This window comes from Argopecten irradians, chromosome 15 (genome assembly GCF_041381155.1).
Source record: "Argopecten irradians isolate NY chromosome 15, Ai_NY, whole genome shotgun sequence".
NCBI classification, from domain to species: domain Eukaryota; kingdom Metazoa; phylum Mollusca; class Bivalvia; order Pectinida; family Pectinidae; genus Argopecten; species Argopecten irradians.
The window spans coordinates 22,333,877-22,357,686 of NC_091148.1; the positions used below are offsets into that span (position 1 = coordinate 22,333,877).

The following is a 23,810-nucleotide window of genomic DNA, read 5'->3' on the forward strand; positions in this document are numbered from 1 at the left end:
CACACAAAGAAACAAGTGTATTTGTAGATTGGAACATGATTTGTAAATTATCTAATAGTAAGGAGATAATACACTATCTTTCTTTTTAACGCGGTAGCTCATTTATATTATTTGGTTTTGGCAAATTTGGTTTGAACAGTTATAATTAATATATCCGTACAGACCGATATTGTGTCCTAAGCGCCAATTACAATTGTAATCTTCCCAGTACCCAGTAGATTTGGTATAAATTTCACACATACACATATATATGTCTGAATAGATACATCTATACATGCAACTTTAGAAAATGGGATAGTTATTCTTTTAACACTTTGAACGTGTATTGCATCTGATTGAATCAGCTAAAGCCGTAGACAAGCAAATATCTAAGCCCTGCATCACCCCCACGTCTATCTGCATCAATAATACTACCATATTAAAGCCATTTACATAAATTTCATGTAAGAAATTCCCGTAAAAAGCTTTGGATAGCGAGCAGCGTTATATATGGTACTATTAGTGTTTGCATTACATAAAGTTGTAAAATTATTACAAAATATATGCGCAAATAGCACGATATGGTACGGCACACATACATGATAAAAAAGCATATTACGGTAACCTTGTGAACATTAGTAATATCCGTATAATGAAATCTATATTTTGATTACAAAAGGCTGGTAATTATTGTTCAATTATTTCATATATAAATGTATATATAAAACAAATTATGCGCAAATGTACATAATGGATTCCGCACACATGTGTAGCATATTACGGTAACCCTGCGAACATAAGTATACACGGCACAATGAATTATCAATATTATACAGAATGGTAGCCAGTCTAGTCTATACCTTTCAATATATTGTTGTTTGTATTTTCCCAAATGTACTTCTATTATACCTACATATTAAATAGAATACCTTACAGTTTCCTAAACTAATTATCACCTATTTTGTTACACAAATACATTTGTAAGAGTCTGCTGCACAGATTCATTTTTAATAAGTTACCAGAGGCAATTGAGAACATTTAGTCATCGATTTTAACACTGAGCCTATTTCTTTGGGACACAAAAGTATTTATATAAAACATTATTCCAGGTTATAAAGTAAACAACACAAAGATGATTTTTTTGGAGTATGAAATATTATTATAAACGAAATACCTGATTCAAACTCGTCGTAAACTTCAGTAGAATCATCGTCATCATCAAAATCCGAGATGGCGGCCTGTCTAAAAGCTACAAAGCGAAAATATACATCCAAAGAGTAAATAGCAAAATTTCAAATCCGAAAATATTTTTTAACAACTATACATTAAACTAAACATAGATATATAAACTAGTAAAACAATATAGATTATATCAACATTTTAAGGCCTATAGAAAAAGATGATGAGTTCAGAAATGCGTATAGGAAATAAGGATGCGTATGGATTTAAGGTTATAGAAAAAGATGATGAGTTCAGAAATGCGTATGGATTTAAGAATAATCATGTCAGTCATTATAAAACTTTATTCATTTCTCGTGTACAAAAGAACACATGATTATGTCGGTGTTGTTGAATAGTTTTGCTCAGATAAGTACGCTGGAGTCAGAACGCTTTTTCCTTTCATTCTTGAACAGTTGGATGATGACCAAAGGCGTTTTGATTCCGTAGTTTGACTTACTTGTCTTTGTATTTCATTTTTGGGTGAGATGTCCGGTTACTTGATAACAAAATATGATTTCATCTCTAGATTTGGTTTTAAAACTAGCAACCGTTAAAATTCCTCCTTTAGAGCGTTTTCTTCATTTTCAATTTTTTAAAAATGATTTGTGAAATGGATTGACTATACGTGTTCCTCAATGATAACAAGTATTCATACCGCAATGATAACCAGTATCCATACATCAATGATAGATAATATCTATGTAGCAATGATAAATAATATCCATACATCAATGATAACCAGTATCCATACATCAATGATAACTAATATCCATACATCAATGATAACTAGTATCCATACATCAATGATAACTAGTATCCATACATCAATGAAACTAGTATCCATACATCAATGATAACTAGTATCCATACATCAATGATAACTAGTATCCATACATCAATGTGTATCCATACATCAATGATAACTAGTATCCATACATCAATGATAACTAGTATCCATACATCAATGATAATAATATCCATATAATAGTATCCATAAATCATACAACAATAATGATAAAGTATCATACATCAATGATAACTAGTATCCATACATCAAAACTGTTGGTAGCCTCAACATCAATGAAACTAGTATCCATACATCAATGATAACTAGTATCCATACATCAATGTAACTAGTATCCATACATCAATGATAACTAGTATCCATACATCAATGATAACTAGTATCCATACATCAATGATAACTAGTATCCATAATCGGATAATTATATAAATACATCAATAAATGATAAACTAGTTCCATACAGGTAATGATAGCCTAGTATCCATACATCAATGATATCTAGTATCCATACATCAATGATAACTAGTATCCATACATCAATGATAACTAGTATCCATACATATCATTTTTGATAATAAAGTATCCAACAGCATGAATTTCTAGTATTTTTACATGACAAAAGTGATTTAACTAGTATATCCATACATCATGATTGACTATTTATTCCAACACTTTTAAATTAACTAGTATCCATACATCAGTGAGAAACTTTAGTAAGCAAAGTATCCATACTTTTTTTTCATATGATAACTAGTATCCATACATCAATGATAACTAGTATCCAGTACATCACTTATAACAAAGTTTAAATCTGTGGAAAACTAGTATCCCAATCATTTAGTTGGTTACTATTATAGCGAACGCAACCGGAAGTATAAGATTCATCATGAGAGCCGAGTTACAAAGATACAAAGGTAAATTTCGATACAAGTTTTAGAACATATACGTGTTCATGTGCAATATTATGCATGCAGTTATATCCAAATTAAATTAATTAATTGGTATATATAACGTAATATTCATTCGTAAATTAGAACGCTTAAATTCATGTTGACATGATGCGTTACAACATGAGATTTGTACAGATCACATGGGTGCGCGGTGCATGGTCTTCTCAGTTTTCATGTAACATTATTTAGTTCACGGAACTGTATGCATGTTCCGGTTTTAGTGTGAACCAGGAATTAGCGGTCATCTTTTAAGAGGGGGGGTGTCAGTCTCGTCTCTGCCATATTACATACATCGAAAGCCATTTTGACCAAAGGTATAAAACATTCTTATATCATCCATATTGAAATTGGTAACATTAAGGGGAGACAATTACATTGTATTAACATAATGTCAAATGTTTTGGGTGTGGTATTTATACCTGCCAGGATTAATACATAGATGGGAGTGGGGGGGGGGGGTTGGGGGTGATGTTCATCTCAGGTAAATAGCCAATTTTAACTAATTGAACTGATTAATTGTAATGTTAGGGCTAATAAGTTTATTAAAAGTCATTTTTTATGTTTGTAATAAAGGAGCTGATAAAAATACCATTTTGTGAATATTTTTTTCTGTTAATGAAACATATTATTTGTTTCAGGGTCATTCAAGATTTTTCCGGAAATATATGTTGGTTGCACAGATTCCAGTCACGGACAAAGACATGCATCTTTTGTGCTCATTACAGGTTTGATCTTTGTTTAATTTGTTTATTTTAAACAGAAAGGCTCTAGAACCATGTTTTCTTGGTAAATTTAAAATATTAAAAGGTTTTATATCTGGATTTTTTATCTTCCAAAATCTTGACATTTTCTATAATTAAACGCAAATGTAAAAATTATCTCCATTCTTAACTTTTCTATTTTTAAAATTTTTTCAGAAAGATTTTACATTAACCAATAATTAATAAAGAATTTAATCTAATTATTTCATATTTGTAATTAATAATTTGCAATTAATCAACACGTTTGTAAGTTCAATATTTCATGTTTTCAGAATTATTCCGCGGGTGACTGTCCGAAGGTGAACCCTGTATTTCATGGACAAAAAAACTTCCAATTAAAGTCATATTACAAAACATACAGCCGTACACTTTAGAGTAGGTGTATTGGAATTTTAATTTTTCTGCTATATGTGATCAACCAACTAAATAAAAAGAGCAACCTTCGAAATGGCCCCTGTGTAACAAGATTAGATGCCCATTGATAGAATTTTTAACCTTGGCCGCTGATTGGCTGGCTAATTATGAATTTCAAAAGTAAATAAAAATTTTCAGGTGACAGGTAATTTCCTAGGATTAACCATGATATTCGAAATTGGAAATTCTATATTGAGATTTAGGTTCAAAATATCAACTTTGATAATGAATAGGTAAAAGCATTAGAATTTCGGATTTTTTTAGTGCAAAATGCAGCCTAGATTTCAATTACAAGCTACATGTGGAGTTTGATATTCTGGTATGATACTTTTTTTTTCATATTTAGTGGTTATTATGAGAACCTGACTTTATATAATTTATCTGAACACAACAGCTAAACTAATTTCCTTTGTTTTCAATAATTACAGTATTATGCGTTTAAAACCACAGTAAACTTTAACACTGTGGTACTATTTGAAATCATTTAGTTGTTTGCTCTCTGGGCAGTTACGTAGTCTACACACAAATTAGGAATTATCCATTCTGACAGATAGTGAAATTGATCAATTCTACTCCGATCACCTCCCATGGCTCCCAGAGGATGTAAATTATCGTCCAAGTCAGACGATAATCTCTAAGCATTGAGCTACTAACAAAGAACACCGGTGTTTTTGACAAAAGCTTCGGCAAACTACACCAGTGTGTAAGCGTGGGTCAGGCTTCGCCTCGCTGCACAGTATCGGTTCACCGAGTTCACACATGTGGCCGGAGTACCAGGATACTTTATGTTAGATACGCTATGTTATAAAAACCTTTGCAAAACGTAATATACATCTGAAAAATATCTGATTGATTGAATTACGATTATCTTGGAAATTTACTTTCTTTGTCATGATTGTATTTTACACTAAAATATTGTAACTTTTTTAGGTGTCGCGGATTGAATAATTTTCTGTATACGTGACATAGTCTTTCATTCGCATGTTAAATTGAGTACAACTTCCACTGTTGACCGACTTTTGTTTTGAAATATATTAAGTCACTTTCAAATGACGATTTTCTTGCGTACAATAGTGGATATTGAGTAGTGTGTGAGTGTTAAATATTAGGAATCGCGCCCCATAGAACTATATTCTGTAAGGGGATTTGCATCCATAAAATGCATGGTTAATATCTAAAAAGTCCGACGATCCAATCTCCTATGTATTTTAATCGATATGCTACCCGACTTCAGAATCCGGTGTTTTTTGGAGTTTTTGAATTTTTTCCTTTTGTAACATTTTTCCCATCTTGAATTAGTAAATCGGACCTCATGTGGTTACTCGGTCTCATCTGCTTTACTTAACTCGAGGTAAATGACGTCAACGTTTCTTCCTTTCGCTCCAGATTTTGAGTCGTGACATAGTCAATAAGCTTCACTAAAGTTGTGTGTCCACACGAACGTACCAGGTTTTGTAAATTCATGTTGGGAAGTTGAATTTAAAAAAATTCATTTAGTTTCATATGTGTTGTCAATTTCGTTATTTAGATAATTCGCTGTAATAGCTTGTAAGGAACGGGATAGTGATACTTTTCGAACATTATTTTTTTTTTCTGGTTTTTTTCTTGTTTTTTATTCCGTTTTTGTGAATAGGTTGTTAACAAGGTATTTTTCCAGTTCATGTGGTTATTTTTCTACAATAATGGAAATTTGGTAAAAGATATCTTCGAAAGGTTTTAGAATTTCATTGGGATGTTTAAATGATCAGTGATTTGGGATAGCATATACATCTGGGCTTGCAGAAGAATTTTTATAAATAACTAAGAAATCGCCCACCGACTGACTTGATTTTTTATTTTGTGATGTTTATGTTTCCTGTGGGATGTCTTACGGGTCTTTCATTTAAGATGGAGCTAGATGCTGTATCTGATTCAAGAGTAAATACACTACATAAATTATTCGGTTGAACAGTTCAGCCTTTTTCTCTGACTTGTACACACTACATATTAAGCCATTTGGATCTCCAAAATCTCTATCAGCTTGTTTTTTGTTTTGTTTTGTTTATGGTTTTAACACTGTACATATTTGCAGAACTGCTTCGGGTTTCCTTTATTTGATTGGCAGATATTTTGTTAGAGAAATTGGTAATTTACGTCTACAAGTTTTCTGTTGTTTGGACAACTGTTGGACTTGTTTTTTTATCAACATTTTCTTTTGATAATGGTGTTTCGCGCGTGCTTGTTTGTCTAGAGGTTTTTTGGAAGATTCCATTGCTGAATTTTTGTTGCGGCTGGTATATGGTTTTTCTTCTAGTACATGTTTGATATTGTTTTCAGCAATATAAATTCCAATGATTCAAGCTGGTACACTTTTCCGCATAGGCCAGTACGCTTCCTATCAGTATTGATATAAGCACTTCTAACGGTTATTATAGTTATTGTTTAATAATAAAATGGTACAAATGATGTATGAATAAAAATGACGAATGGTGAGACAAATGATAATTTCTTTGTAAACTTTGGGGTGTGCACAGGAAATCACATTTAATGAGACATGTAACCAAGTTATATTCCTCGGTTCACTTGATTATAACACCCGTAATCTTAAAGAATAGACCATATGTTGTTCTGGCCTTATTAGGACTTGTATTTATGCGATTGTTTGACTCTGGGAAACAAGAGTAAATATCAATTTATATTTGGGGTCTCCGCGTGGATTTTTTCATAAGACAGAATTCTACCGAATCCCAATGTGAGAGATGCGTTTGCCTAGGCTATGCTTACATGCGCAGATAATATGTCCACACACACTATGTTTCACATTACTTCGGCGAACTACTTCGGCAATACTTGGACATTCATTTTATTAAAATTGTTCAAACTATTTTAATAGAACTAGATTATAAAGAGCCATCTAAGAATATCTGGTACCAGTTTACAGTGACATTAGCAACCGATGGTGACAACGGACATTTTCTCTGGTTTACTCTCCTTTAGGTAGATACAATAAGACACATTTCCAATAAAATTACTGTACCTCACTGACGAGACCATACTTCGTACATACGGTAATCTGACAAGTATTACGAGGCATACATCGCGGAAAAATACTCAAGTATTTTCGAAGCATCATGTCTTTGTACTAGTCTTACCTCCGGTCCACCAAGTTTCTTCTTGTCTGTTGTCCACGACCAACCAAATGACCGCGTGTACCGAGGACCATCACCACGTTTGACGACATTCATGCAGAAAGTGGTTTTCTCCCCTTTCTTACTACTCATAATAGTATATTATTTAAGTTGAGTTAGAAGTAAATATTGTATGTATTTTTGGTTATTTGAAGAATATTTTTCAATCTGTTTTACTGTACAATTTAAGTAAAAAACTGGATTCTTATACGAATAATTTTAGTGTGCGGAATTTGTATATTTTAATCGTTCTATAAAATATTAAATAAAAACATTTTCAGTTCTTGACCTTTTAGCATTTATATAGAGGATCTTACATGAGTGTCTATGTAATATAAAATGTATTAAACGAATTCAATAATTTAATACAATTATTTATCCAGTCCTATTAACTCCTGTTCACGGACATATAAGCACAGCTTTTAAATTTCCGTCTCTATATCAAACTGACTCTCACGATATTTATGACACTGCCGTATGACATAGCTGAACGGGTCCGTTGTGTGATAAATAAAGGATCTTATATGAGTGATCATTTCATATGAGATTTTATGAAACGAGTCCAAGAAGTTTTTTATTTTTGCGAGCCTTGGCGAGCAAAAATTAAAACTTCGAGACGAGTTTCATAAAATCTCATATAATGAACACAAATTAAAAAAAATCAAATAATTTTACGTCCAACTGTATTCTGGAAATCCAGAAAATGCTGCCATTTTGTTCCACCGTCCTCGTAATTCTGACGTCACGTCATTTTTCCCTAACGTCATTTTATTGTTTTCTGTCTGATGTCACAATGAATTTCCAGCCAATGAAAATCGCTTAAGGTCAATATTACACTAGTGACATATGCAAAAATATTACACGGGCGAAATCACTAGATATCAGGCGGATTGTGTGATAATTATATTTTAAAACATTTGGGTTTCCATTATTTCAATCGCATCGCTTTGGTATCATATCTGCAATCTGATTAAAATACCGATCTTTATTATCACTACGTTTGTTGAACCGAGTGGGTATAAGGATATGTCTTTAATCATATTGTCCTATCTGTGTCCTATACAAACGAAAAAGCCACATGGTGTCGTCCATCGATGTTGTATGTGCCACAAAACATTGATCTGTTGTTTTGATTCTTTGTTTGACTCATTTTACTGCTTGGCAGGCTAAAATATAAGGTATTGTGGTAATACTGCCAAAGTTTATTTTTAGCTTTTATTTAAGAGTGTAAAATGTAAACCTTTGTTTTATGTGTTGCAATTCTCAAAATGTTGGCAAAATTTCGAGGTAAATAATATCTAAACGTTTTTCTCAACTTGCAAGTATGACAATTATTGCACATATAACTTCAATGACGTCAATATCTTATATTACATAAACATGTATCGTGTATCATATAGTTACCTGCTGTCTCGAAGTCCTTTATCTGGGTCTTTGCTGCAAGACGATGGACAGGAAATGAGTCAGCAGATTTGACCACGGTCATGAGATCAAAGTTCAGGGTGTAGTCTATTGAATTTTCCTTACCAATGTCACCTTTCAGAACTACTGAACATTGAGTGTCCTTAAGAAACAATAGTTAAATAATAGAAAAAATTGAAAAATAATTAAGATAATTTATGTTTTCTGAAAATGAATATATCCACAGGTATCGTGCTTTGTATATGTAGAGATTTGAACATTTGTTTGATTGCATTTTTATAAAGGTCGGGATAAATGCAATAGAATTCAGACAACATATCAATGCCAGCGCGTTTCAATATATATATATATATATTTACATCAAATGCATGTTGTCATCTATTTTCTAACGGTGTTCGTACGTTGGATAACTACGGTCGGGATGACCGAAGTATAAGTTCCGATTGTTGAAAGTTGTAGCATGATTTGAAAATATAACAATGCATCTTTTCAAAATAATCAACTTTAGAATTTGATAATATACCAATAATATCGTTTTTGGAAAAAATGAAGATGACTGAGGCGGGGACGACTATATGTATCGTTATCAGTGTAGTGATGCGGTCCGAAGTGGAGCGCCAGACAACCTGAAAATATCAATGCCTACTGTCCGTTGAACTGCTGAATGTATGTCATGGATGTATCGGTCTACTAAGTCATAAACATTTACTTGTACGGAGGATATATATAAGCGTTTGTATTGTGTTTGTAGCCTATTTTGAGTGTAATCACGGAGGAAAAAGCCGATGATACTGTTTCGGATGATGTATTTTTTTATGGGAACCTGTCCGTGAAACTAATGTTTGCTTAGAATAGTTCTCCAAGAATAGTTCTCCGGTGTTCTGTATAAATTAATGAGAGGAATTACCGTATACGTATACCGATGTAACTATGGAATTCCCCTGAGGAAAGCACCCGGTTGTTGCCCCGACCAGCGATTCATTTAGTTTTTTTAGGTCGTTAAAAATGCTTTGAACACATATTCTGTTTTGATGTCATATATATTTAATTGGATCTTATACGCCTCTGTATTGCTATTTTGAAATCCGTCAACCTATGACGTGGAAAATTGTTTACATTTCAATGTAAAATCTCCTACTGTCAGCTGAGTACTGACCAGCATAATATTGTCTGTGCCGCCTAAGGATCAGTCTTGAGACCAATATAAGACCGAAAACGTATTTCGTTTTGTTATGAATTCAAAACCAATCTGTCATATTTAAAAAGGTAAAATGCACCAAATAAAGTTAATTTAGATTATCATAGGACGCAATATATATAATATCTATAATAAGCGTGGACTAGAAGTAGTTTGATCCTGCACTGTGTTTGCATTCATACGTTATTGCAATTACGCTAATTTGAACGCAACGCAAACTCTCATTGACTATATAGGGGCATATGTAAATATCACAAAAGGACCAAATATAGTGAATAAGGTGAGAAATAGTCAAATTTATATTACATTAAAAGAGAACAGATTGTTAGTGTAAATAGCTACTTCGCTGTAAAACTGTGCCACTACAGCGACAGAACATTCGAACCCAGTAACGAATTCCGTCTTTGCATGTGCATTGTTCGCTCTCTTGCGGGTAGGTGTCCATTTTGACGTCATTATTGTGTTAGCGCAATTCACGTCGTTTTCTGAAAAGTGTGATGTTACGCTAGTAAACACATGACGTCACAATCAATAACCTACTACCTACGCAAGGGCAGATAACTCTGTAATATGCAAATAGAATAACCAGTGGTCAACCTCCCTTGCTAATAGTTAGTGTAAATATACTTCTCAAAAAATGCTTATATACACATATAATGCAACTTGTGTAAATATTCTAGGACCTACCTTTCGACAAACTTTCATGTAGAAAAAAATAATTTTGTCAGATCTTTGAATTTGGCTAGGCTGAGAAGCAAATTACATAACTCATACAAACGGACTGATATGTTGCCGATTACGGTCTCGATCTTGTATGAATAAAATGAGATTTCATAACAAGTGATTAAAAAACATTTTCTGTTCACTCAGTTAAACTAGTGAACATTTGACACTTAATATACATGTGTTTAAAGGGAGATACATACATTAATCAAATCAAGCTATTCCAATTTTGCCGAGTAATCCAGCTAGTATAAAACTACAGGGATACAGAATAACTATTTTGATCCTCTCTCCATCGCCCCGCCCCTGCTTTTCGTTCAATTTGTGCAAGCTAGTATATTTCATGAAATATTGCTGGTATGTAGATGTCTACATGAATCATGTTTAGCTATAATACGATCCTCAATAAGCATCTAACACGTTCGGGAAACAAGACTTTATTTACTGTATACATGTACGATAAGACAGCCTAAACTACACTAATAGTAGATGATGCATGTATTTCCCGTTTTGAGAAAATGCATGGAAGTACTCTGATTCATTTGATTAAATACTACATGTATCTTACGAAAAAGCACATGTAAGCTAGTGTCAACAACAGTATTATATCTGTGATATAGAAACTAAACATGTACATGTAGGCATAGACTAATTTATTTCCCTGTCTACAGTGTAATCAGCTGAATGTAGATCGAGGATTCAGAATAAGAGATTTTTTCTTAGGCGTACACTTGTCGTACAGGTTATATTGAGGATCCAAAAATCTGTTTTAGTTTACTTCGGATAATAAATATATATATCTACATGTATTAGATATGCAGATATCTCATCAAAAAACATACAAAGACATACAGTTGTGTATGATGACATCGATTTTATCGACTTTGTTGTGATCAAGTTGAAGTTATCAACTTCGATCGTTGTCACGTAGACGCTTTTCATCGTTACAAATTTGGCGCCAAATTCAAATTTATGCTTGAATATCTGCCTCAAACGACTATTGAATCTAAGATATCTTGACGATGGAAAGATAGAATTTGATAAAATATTTTCCCGCTAAAACAATATAAAATCATGGATTGTCTAAAGGGTAATTGAAGTGGAGTCTTTACACGGAATTTTCCATATTAATTTTTCAGATATTATGTCCAGGCAAAATAATGACTTAATTGTGCCATTTCTTAGCTTTGTATAGCATCACATCGGTAGCATCGTGACATAAAATTAACAGGTATAACAGTTTATATTATCAGACTATTACACTTTATAATGTTGAATATTTAAGATGTACTTTATAAAAATATTCCGCTCGATTTCGGTCTAATAATATAATTTGTGAAAAAAGTCTTTTTTAGGGGGTAGGGGTATAGAAAGGCTAATTACTAAAAAAATCCGCGGTCAATTTTTTTTATATTCTTTCATCATAATCCAAACAACTGTCTAATTATGTGGACAAAAAATAAAGAAAATTAAACGACACAATTTTTTGAAATTAGGTAATTAAGTTGAAATTCAAATGCAAAAATTGGCCCTTTTTAGGCCTCATTTACACGCATTCGCATGAAAAATTCATAATTAATGTATTTTTAAGAGTGGAAACGACATTGAGGTCATTGATAGCTATATAAACTTACATATTAAAGATAAAAAAACGTTTGTTGTTTGTAATATTTCAGTCAATTACCAAGCTTTGAAAATATGTGTGTAAAATTGTATTTTGATAAAAACAGACAGTAAAGTAGTCTTATTGAGAGTACAATATTTCCAAAATTTCAAATAAAAGCCTTAATAAACAGTTTATCAACCAATCTTTCAGTGAGCAAATTTTAAAGAAAATTAAACGAGGGGAAATTTTTAGGCCTAACTGTATCGAACCACCTTAAATTTCTTATTAAGGTTCGATAGTACTGAAGGGATCTGTCGCATGTATTAAGGTCAGGCTCCCCTAGGTCCCAAGTTATGCATATTGCATTTTGTTACCGATCGGTGAACAAGATAGCCGACATGCCGCAATCTTGGATTTTGATAAATGAAGTTTGTTACCACTATTTCTCACAAAGTACTCAGGGGATCGTTCTCTAATTTCATATTTAGATTTCTCTTGGGCTCTAGTTGTGCATATTGTATTTTGTGACCGATCGGTGAAGAGGATGGCGGACAGGCCGCCATCTTGCATTTTGTTAGTTGAAGTTTGTTAACGGTATTTCTCAAAAAGTACTAAAGGGATCTGTCGCAAGTTTTATGTACAGGCTCCCCTAGGGCCCTAGTTGTGCATATTGAATTTTAGGACAGATTTGTGATCAAAATGCCGACATGATTCCAACTTGGATTTTGATATTTGAAGTTTGTTATTGCTAATTTTCAGAAAATTTCGAAATCTTCTGCCATAACCTCAATTTTTATATTACTCTTGAACCCGTCGTACTTCTGATAGACAGAAAAAAGGGAGGAAATTACCTCAGTTAGGTTTTCCACTCCATTGATCAGGGCATAAGTGATAACTTTCTGTCCTTTGAATACAACTGGAGCCTGTTGGGGAATATTGATAGCTGTGCAGCTTGGTGGAAGATTCCATTCTAGATTTAGGTTGGTTACCGGCTGCTGCATGGCATGATTCAGAACAGTCATAACCTGTTAATATAATTAAACATTGATTGGTCGCATGAGTTGAAGCATCAGAGTGAACATTCCTCAGGAGTGGACAGACTACCAAGTATTTACATCTGGTCCGGAAATGTAATTCAGTCTTTGTAATAGCAACCGGGGTAACAACGATTGAATGTTATAAAGCACTCGGTAAGAAATAATAGCAAGTAAAGTGGAACATCAAATCAACATTCTTTGTTTGTTTAAGGATTAAAGTATCCATGAAACAAAGCTTTATCCTTCTATAAAATCATCAGAAAGGGACAACTATATTAAAGGATTAAAGTGTCTTCTTAGTGGTTCTATCGAATTATAGTAGTATATAAATATGTAGTAAGTAGGGTATCGATATTTGGAATGGACCGCGAAGCAAAATATACAATGCCATAAAGAACTCGGTAAGAGATAATACCAAGAAAGGCGTAACATTGAATCAACATCCTATGTTATATTTATACTTCGTTTCACGCTGAATAATGATATGTATTTCATAAGAGTCCTATTAGAGCGACATATATTGTCAGCTTGATATATCATCGTACCTCCATGCTTATAGTGGTAATTATTTTACATGATATCTGATTGTATGTTATGTTTTGTTAAGTTGAACTCGTTATCTACATATTCACCTTGTTCTGCAGTTTCTCCTTGTCTGTGACAAAAGTGGCCAACCCATTGGTAACCTTAGCAACATTCCTCACGAGTGATGTGGATGCTCCGTCTCCAATACCAAAGGTAAAGATTCTGAAATTAAAACAAAACATAGGATGAAGACAGAAAGTGAGCATAATTCAACCGATGGTGCCAGCATTGCAAACATAGTTCACTTATAGGATGGAGAATCAGTAACAAACAACTTCACTGTCACTGACCTTGTATTGTCGGCATTCTTCTTCGCCAGTGTGATGACTTGGTTGGTGTTGAATACGCCTCCATCCGTCAGCAGGAACACCTTCACAACAAGTTAAACGACCTGTTTATTCAAAAGACTGCATAGAGGTTTAAATCGTTCACAAATTTGGCTTAAAACTAGAAAACCAAATTCAAACCTTTAAATATATGCAAATATTCTTAAGGATATATATAATTTACTTTTAGCTTATTAGCAGATTTGTTTTTAAGTAGCACAAAATGCCAAAATAATTGAAAAATACTAAAATTATTATTACACGAATGGGAAAAAGACGACGTTAGATTTCATTTCACTTATCTTGTCAAATACTTAACAAATGAAAGATTTCTTTTCATAAGCGTTATAGTATTCAACCTGTGTATAAGCAGAAAACATATATTATGGGGTCACTTACCTGTCGACATGTGGTTGAATGCAACGGCTGGAATAGGAAATTCAAGAATCATTATCGGCTCAACTTATATAATTAGTTTAAGGTAGGTCTATACTTTTGAAAAAAGCGCCAATTCACATGACGCTAAACCGGAAACTGCGGAGGTTTTTTTTTTTGCCTTCCAGAATGGTTTTCGATACCCTACGACTTTCCACTTGGATATTTCTCAATAGGTGAAAATTGTCTACTTATAATATTGAATGTTTAAAATCATGAAATAAGCCAAATAAAAGATATAAAGTGAAAATTAAATGATATGTAAATGGAATGATATGTAAATGGGAATGGGTTTTAAACCATCCGGAGTAACGGTCGTGGCAACGAATGATAAGAGTTGACCCGTACGGACAGAAATGCCAGAATTCTAAAAAAAATCGCATACAGATTTCCTAAAAACACAAAATCTGGAGAAAATCAACAAAAAAATAAAATAAAAATTAACATACATAAACCAGATATAATATTACAAAAACATATGACAACCACTGATGTGGAATGTTTTTGAGACATGATTTAAAAAAAATATATTCAAATATGACCTATCATAGCACTGGATGAAATGGGGATAAGGTTGTGAGTTACAAACTTCAAGCATACAAACTTGTGAAAATTTGATAGAGGACCCCATATATTTTATATATTATTTGACAAATATATTGGGCATATCACATACGAATATTTTGAAATTGGCATGGTTTTTATTTCCTTTTTTTACCTATTCATTGATTTTTAAGAGTAAAAAATATGGCAAAACATGATAATTCAGAAACGGTCCAGGAAATACCGAAAATTAGTTAGCATTTGGAAAAATTCAATAGTTTTGTATATTGCTCTATCGTTAGAAATTTAGGACAAAAAACAATAAGAATGAGACTACATTTACCCTAATATTACAGAAAACATAATTTGAAAATTTACACTGATGGTATATTTCGAGCCCACATATTTCAAAAAGTAGTTCGGGAACACTCAATTTTTCTTTGCAGATTTGAAATATATTTGGTATATGGATGGAAGCCAGAGTATCCGGAGAAAAAACTACCGACCGGCAGTCAGTACTTGGCAACTGTCCAGCATGAGATTCGGGGTAATATGATAACATGTTGGGATGTCTTAACCATGACATGAATTTAATTACGTTAAGAAACGGTCAAGGAAATAACGAAAATTAGTTAGCATTTGTAAAAATTCAATAGGTTTGTATATTGCTCTATCGTTAGAAATTTAGACAAAAAAATAGAGACTACATTTACCCTAATATTACAGAAAACAGGTTAAAGTAATTCTGTACCGCCCAGGTTAGCGTCTAAACCTTTCTGTAGTTTAAGTGCTTCCTTCAAACTTTTTTCTTTATATTTCTTAGAACTAAAATTAAATGTAAAAACGTTGTATTATTCCGTGGCAAAAACCTTAACAACGAGAGAAGCAATGAGTTTATAGTCAATCTCAGCAAAATACAGATACTTATTATTACTACGTTTGATAAGAAGATCTGGAAAAATCCCACTTGAGGTCATGTCCACGTGACTTTTATCTCGCCCCAAGAGAACAACAAAGCTAATGGTATAGTGTATATTGTGACTAAATATCGTTTGTCATTGATGTAGCAAGGTGTAGAAATGCATGCGATCTTAGGTACACGTGGTATAAAGTTAACTGAATATGACCCCTTTTGGGATGTTGTCAGATCCTCTATTTAAAGGAGTGGTTATATAGAGATTGAACAGTGTTTTGATTGCGTTAAAGGTGGTATGAACGCAATGGGATACAGACATATTCAATGTAGCGCGTTAGCGCTACATGTAGAATATGTCTGTATCCCATTAAGTTCATACCACCTTTAACGCAATCAAAACACTGTTCAATCTAAATATTTACAAAAATAAATCCACTTTTACGTCAAATTTAAAACGGTGATGGTTGCTAAGTTGGGTAACTACGGTAGTCATGATGACCGAAGATATAGTTCCGATTGTTGAATGTTATAGCTGCAGTTTGATTTGAAATACAACAATGACACTTTTCAATTATTTTCAAAATATATATTTTTTTTCAATTTGATAATATAACAATAATGTCCATTCGAATAAAAATTGAGATAACCAATGAAGAACGACTACCGGTATGCATCGTTGTCAGGGTATTGAGGCTGTCCGGAGTGGAGCGAGCCGCCATATTTGATTTTCAATCGAGGAAAGTTACTATAGCCTTTTGATGGTATGACCGTTGAGCTGCTGAATGTTTGTCATGTATGTATCGGTCTAAGAACGCGATTTAGACTAAATTCGTCATAGTCATTACTTTTATTTATTACTTATAGAAAAATGTTTGCCTGTGTGTAGGTCTATTTTGAATGCAAAGACGGGGCTATTTAAAACTGATGATACTGTTTTGGATAGGTTACCTGTAATGTTTTTTTCCCTGGAAACCTATACACTGTATATTATCTGTTAACCTATTGTTCGCTTAGACGCTCCCAGAATTGTTCACCGAAAATCAGATGTTCTGTATATTTAGGTGAGATGAGTGACCGTACACACATACATGTAGGCCTACATCTGACGTAACTATGGGATTTCCCGAACATTCCTGAGGAAAGCCCCCCCGGTTGTAGCCCTGATCAGCGATTCATTTTGTAGTTTATTCCCGTTATAATGCTTGATCACATCTTTTGTTTTGATGTAAAATACGTATTTAATTGGATCTAATAAAAACACTTTAGTGTTATGTTGAATTCCGTCTATTTAAAGGAGTGGTTATAAGAATCTGTATTTCAATCAGACTGAGTTTATAGTGAAATGTTTAAAAACAATACTGCTTATGTCATAATATTCCTCATTTACATTCTATCATTATTTTACAAGGCCTACTAGTACATGAAAAGAATAAAATGACAGTAAAATGCGGACTAGCGTATAGTCCGTTTTTTTCGTTCGATCATGTCACTATAAAGGTATTGAGCCGAAGATCTCAAAGCAAATGTACAAAGACGACAGAATTGCAATATAATCCGGACAAGAACTATGGTTGGACAGTTGTTTTACTTACTTCAACACTGTTATAATATGCTTTCATTTGTATATGATAGTAAAAATTTAAGGATTCATTCATATATTCAATTCATTACAGAATATATTACAATAACGTCTATGAACGTCACTTACCTCGTGAACCACCACTTAAATGAACTCCCAAAAGCTACCACATTAAAGAAGCATCCTACAGGCAGGCTTTTGAGTAGGAGTAGAACGGTTTCTTTTGCCTTCGCGATTCGATCTCCTTCCATGCTCCCTAGCAAGGAAAATGCGGACCGATCATCGACAATGTTATCATTACTGAGATATTCTACTTAAACGAAATAGTTTTATCATGGAAATCAAGGATTTCTAAATTATTATGGTATATCTCACATGCAAGAGGTACAATATGACAGACTATTTACACTGTATTCAGATTCATTCAAGTGTTGCTACAAATTTCTAAATACAAAACATAATCGAAAGAGTTTATACCTGAGCAGTCTATAACGAAGACAAATTCTGCTTCTGTCAGTTCTGGTACTGATCTTAAGTCAGGCAGGAAGTCCATCATAACAACGTCACTTTTCAGGAACCCTTCTGTAAACAATGAAAACAGTAACCAAGATCGATATAACATTCTTGCATATGTCGTTGAGATTCAGGACTATTTTCAAAGACACGTGTTTGGTAAAAACGCCACAACAAATTATCAAGACTAAACTTAAAAAAAACCGTTATAGGGATATAAAAACAGATCCGACTGAACTATAAATAAACCGTGATATCACGATAACTCAATCTGTTTCCGTGAAAATCCAAAATTTTGAGGGTCTATTTACATCAGCCATTCAGGGGCGATGTTACAAACGGTGTCGTCAAATATTACGTTATAGGATGATAACATACATTTTAAGCCAATTAGAAACCTCGTTACGATTGAGGGAAACATAATATTTTTTTTTTAATCCACGTAGTCGTCCAAAACACGCATACTCCCACTACTAGTATTCTCCACATATCACACACAGGGGAGACAACCCTTATATCATACACAACGGGAGATAACCCTAATATCATACAAACCATCCAAAACTTTGTGTACGGAATGTATACAGGATGAAATGAAACTGATATCTTTAAAAAAACTTTAAAGTTTATATCAAGAAAAGCCTATTAAATTTACCTTTGCTGTTTTGGCCTTTCTCCAAAATAACCGTCGGCTGAAAAACATCTTCATATTCCAGAGTCAGGGAAAGGTCATGGTCGAATTTGAATTTTGTGGCATCGTCAAGGGTTACCTGTAACGTTACGCCGTATGTAATTTGTTGTGAATCTGAATATATGTATATCCAAATCACTTCGCCGGGATGATATATACGAGACATTGATATAATTGCGAAACTGCATAACGTCCATCCGTTAAGTAATACGAATTGTCTAAGTTATGCATGCTCTTGAAGCCAGATCAGATCGTATTTTTTCATAACAATGAAATTATTATAGTTAAACCGGCACTACGGTATCAACATAGTCACGCGAATTGTTCAGGGCTCTCAACCTTTTTCAGAAGATTTAACGAAATTTACAATACCTTGGCAATAAACCTATGTTAAAACCATGTTGATAATTAAATCTTACATTTGCTGACTTTTTGTCCTCTGCGAAGTCCACTTTCAGCATGTCCATCTTTGGTACAATTGCTTTTATCAAATGTTGGCCTTCGACCTTAGTCACAAATCGCATCTGGTACTGAATGTCTGTATAGTGAATGGCGTCAGAAGAGGGTGGGGACATCTCGAAACCTTTCAAATATAAAATCGATAACACTTGTACCGATAACAAATGTTCTAACTGAAAATCGACGACATCAATCTATATATGAATGTGAATGTTATCCACGTGATTATAAACGTTTTATTTGCATGTAAACTTTCTTTTGCATTAGTTTTACCTCACTCAACAGTTATGAAACAGGAACCACGAATTGAGATTGTATATTTGTGTGATAACGACATGCACATTTAAAACGTTTATAAGATGTAAATTAATACCCGTAAGGTTCTAATCTATCAAAATTTTATTTTTCCAGACTTAAGTAAAAACAAAACCTAAATGTAGACCCGCGAAAATAATCAGACGAAATGGGAAACAATATACAATATACCGTATTCGCCTTCATTACCGCCCCTACCCCTATAAAATGGGAAACATATACAATACCGGAACCAATAAAATGGGAAACAAATACATTTACCGTATTCGCAGTAACTACCGCCCCTACCCCTTTAAATGGGAAACAATATACAATATACCGTATTCGCTAAGTACGCCCCTAAACCTATAAAATGGGAAACAATATACAATTTACCGTATTTGTCGTAATTACCGCCCCTACCCCTATAAAATGGAACAATATACAATTACCGTATTACGTAATTATCGCCCTACCCCTATAAAATGGGAAACAATAAACAATATACCGTATTCGCTGTAATTACCGCCCCTAACCTATAAAATGGGAAACAATAACAATTTACCGTATTTGTCGTAATTATCGCCCCTACCCCTTTAAATGAGAACAATAAACAATATACCGTATTCACCGTATTATCGCCCTAACCTATAAAATGGGAAACAATAAACAATATACCGTATTCGCTGTAATTACCGCCCCTACCCTATAAAATGGGAAACAATAACATTTACCGGCGTAAAACCCTTAAATAAACAATAACAATATACCGTATTCACCGTAATTACCGCCCCCTAACTATAAATGGGAAACAATAAACAATATACCGTATTCGCTGTAATTACCGCCCCTACCCCTATAAAATGGGAAACAATATAAAAAATACCGTATTCACCGTAATTGCACCTATATCCCTATAAAATGGGAAACAATGTACAATATACCGTTTTCGCTGTAATAACAGCTCATACCCCTATAAAATGGAAAGCAATATACAATATACCGTATTCGTCGTAATTATCACTTCAACCCCTATAAAATGGGAAACAATATAAAATATATGGTATTCGACCCGCCCCAATCCCTATAAAATGGGAAACAATATCCAATTTATCGTATTCGCCATAATTTCCGCCCCTACCCCTATAAAATCGGAGACAATATAACGTATTCGCCGTAATTACCGCCCCTACCCCTATAAAATAGGATACAATATACCGTATTCGCCGTAATTACCGCCCCTACCCCTATAAAATCGGAGTCAATATAACGTATTCGCCATAAGTACCGCCCCTACCCTATAAAATAGGGTACAATATACCGTATTCGCCGTAATTACCGCCCCTACCCCTATAAAATGGGAAACAATTTACAATATACCGCATTCGCCGTATTAACCGCCCCTACTCCTATGAAATGGGAAACATTATACAAAATTCCGTATTTGGCCTAATTACCGCCCCTACCCCTATAAGAGCATCTCCATTTTTCTGAAGAAGGTTTGAAGTTGTATAAACGCCACATAACATTGATTTAACAATGTTTAGAACATGTGATGCCTCTAACATTAGCATTGTTTCCCATTTTGCATGAGCTTGCGAGTGTTTGACATAGGAATCACGACATGATAATACGCCTCAGATTAATGTACCATGAGTACAGAAATATATATAATATAGCTGACCTTATTCGTCCACAAGTTACATTTTGGTTCATTAATAAGCCACGAGCGCTTATTACGGCGAATACGGTATTTGTTAAAACATTTCTAATAATGATTTGAAATCTAATGGTTTAAATCTTTGAACCTTACCCGGAGGAGTGTATCTCGGGTTAAGGACAGTAGGTAATGTGAAGGTCACCATCCCTTCACTGTCGGTGGTCAGCTCTGTGACGTAGGAGAAGGTTAACGTGGCAGCTCCGTGAGGCGGTAGATTGCCGAGTTTACACTCAAACACGTCCCCGGATGTATCAGACTCGGAGAGCAACATGGCCGTGTGACCAGTTTTAAGAGCATCCTTATAGGTTTCTCTGGCCTGGAAAGAAATCAACATAATACTTCATTACCAGGACAATACGTAGATGTAGTGTTGATTTCTCATCTAGAATGCCTAATAAACAATGCAAACACATTCACGCAAACAATGTGTGATGTGCTAAATGGATGGGAAAATGTGTTATAGCAATTATTTGATTTTTAAACAAATAGTTTCGACATCATTCGTTTTCTAATTTGGCATAAAATGAATTATGAATGGAGCTACGAAAACATGTATAGATAAAGCGTAATCATAGAATTTCTTTAGAAATGTCCGATGGCAATGTTCTTGTTTTCTGTTTAGTTTGAACAGTTAATAAATAACACAGTGACAAAACAACCAATCACGACTATGTTATGTATGTCATTATTTTATGCGAATTTTGCTTCAACCAAGAATCCTATACATACAAAATCGAACGCATGTCTCTGTACAATGATTTTTCTTTCTACATTATCCTTAGACACAATGTGCACCTGTTCTTTGTCCTGACATTCCGCGACGATGTGACGGCCGTCGATATCAGCCTCGAACTGATACACAGCCGACTGGTCGTCGATCGGGAACACAAACACCGTCTCCACGGCAGCCTCCTTCTGGTTCTCATAGGTCAAGGTCGATTGGACGTTGGCAACGAACCCCTTGATCGTCACATCAACTCCTACCGACTTTAGGGGTACTACAAAAATAAATGGCTGCTATATAGATATCAATTTATGAAGCAACTTTGTCAGCTCAGATTCCTTTTAAAGAAACCTATAAACATCTAAATCATCTAAATAGCGGTTTTATTGTATTTATGTTTCCCTATATATATATCATGTTTTCATACAAAAAAAAATATAAATAAAGAATGAAAAAACAATTGAAATGAAATTGGAAATATTCGACGTGTAAAATTGTTAGAGTACAAAATAAGAAAAAATCGTGACCAGATAACATGTGCAAGTTTGTTTTCTGTGTGTTGATAAAGAGGTGGAGTGTCTTAAATTTAAATTGAATCTGTAACATATTGTGAGTACATATATGAACACGGTAAGGATAACTTCCTTGTCCCATATATACATGTATAACAATACAAACATACCCGTCACACTCTCTAGCCGTAATCAAACCCTACCTGTTCACACTAGCAGTAGTCTATCGTTACTTCCGCATTGATGTACATGTATAACAACTTCTGCTACAAAAACCCTCACACAAATATAATTTACATAATATTTTAACAATTTTATCAATTTATAGATTCCAGTAATTAACATTTCTCTAAAATACGGTAGATTTTAACCTTATTTGGCTTGTAACATTTAATGCTAGCCCTGATGTCAATCCTACCTGTTTTAGATCCCGGTAGAACATCTGCCTTACCTTGAGAGCTGGCTCCTTCTTCATGTTGTATCCTAAGACCGTACATTGTCTCCGCTACTGTAACACTCCACCAATATACTTTGGTTAAGACCAATACTCGAGCGGTATCTGTAGTTATTACTGGCTGTTGACAGTGAGCTGTCACGATGTATCACATCAACATGTCATGGTCGATATAGCCACCTAATTAGCATTTTACCATCCGTGTTGATAAGGGTATTTCCACAGAACACTAACTAATCCAGTCGTTATCGTGATATTTCCACTTTTTCGTTAAATTTAATCGCAATGCAAATATTAAACGCAAGAAAACATCGACAGCAGCGTAATTGTTCACCATGTTCAATCCAATAACGTATGAAAAAAGCAGATATGTCTTGTACGTATCCAAATTAACCAGTTGAGAGATACAGACCATAACCCCTCACCCCCCGCTCACCCCCTCATTAACCCCCTCACCCCCACCTCTCCCGTCTTGTTATAAAGTGCTGCCAACTGTATATATAATATAGTTTCTTCGACTGAGAGATAAATAGAGCTCTACTTAGTTGACGTTTAACATTACTTGTATACACGGGTGTTCCGTATTGAAATACACCATTATTCTCCGGTTTTGGAGGTCTTCAAATATATTGGACGTTGGTCGTAGAACATGTAGAAACACAGGTGGGCTTTCATGATGTTAGTTTAGAGTGACAGTGTTGTTTCAATCAGTTCAAGAAATCTTACATAAATTATGTATAACGATAATAATAAAATCTACAATGGTAGGATTCAAT

General features: G+C 33.9%; 2 protein-coding genes across 2 annotated transcripts in view; both read right to left on the reverse strand.

Moving 5' to 3' along the window:
- The window catches only part of LOC138309817 (von Willebrand factor A domain-containing protein 5A-like), an 83,401-nt gene that overhangs the window by 18,182 nt on the left and 41,409 nt on the right, over nt 1-23,810 (reverse strand). Inside the window, exon 17 of the mRNA XM_069251044.1 lies at nt 1,154-1,228. Within this exon, the coding sequence (XP_069107145.1) occupies nt 1,154-1,228 (75 nt within the window). The remainder of the gene's footprint in view (nt 1-1,153; nt 1,229-23,810) is intronic.
- LOC138309562 (von Willebrand factor A domain-containing protein 5A-like) lies at nt 8,640-23,421 on the reverse strand. Its single transcript, XM_069250796.1, has 13 exons — nt 22,999-23,421; nt 22,140-22,342; nt 21,438-21,660; nt 19,291-19,454; nt 18,836-18,950; nt 18,145-18,249; nt 17,797-17,923; nt 15,910-15,997; nt 14,594-14,638; nt 14,159-14,238; nt 13,916-14,030; nt 13,098-13,271; nt 8,640-8,861 (listed from the first exon to the last, which is right to left on the reverse strand). The coding sequence occupies exons 1-13, from the start codon at nt 23,075-23,077 to the stop codon at nt 8,655-8,657; spliced, it is 1,725 nt and encodes a 574-aa protein (XP_069106897.1). The 5' UTR covers nt 23,078-23,421; the 3' UTR covers nt 8,640-8,654.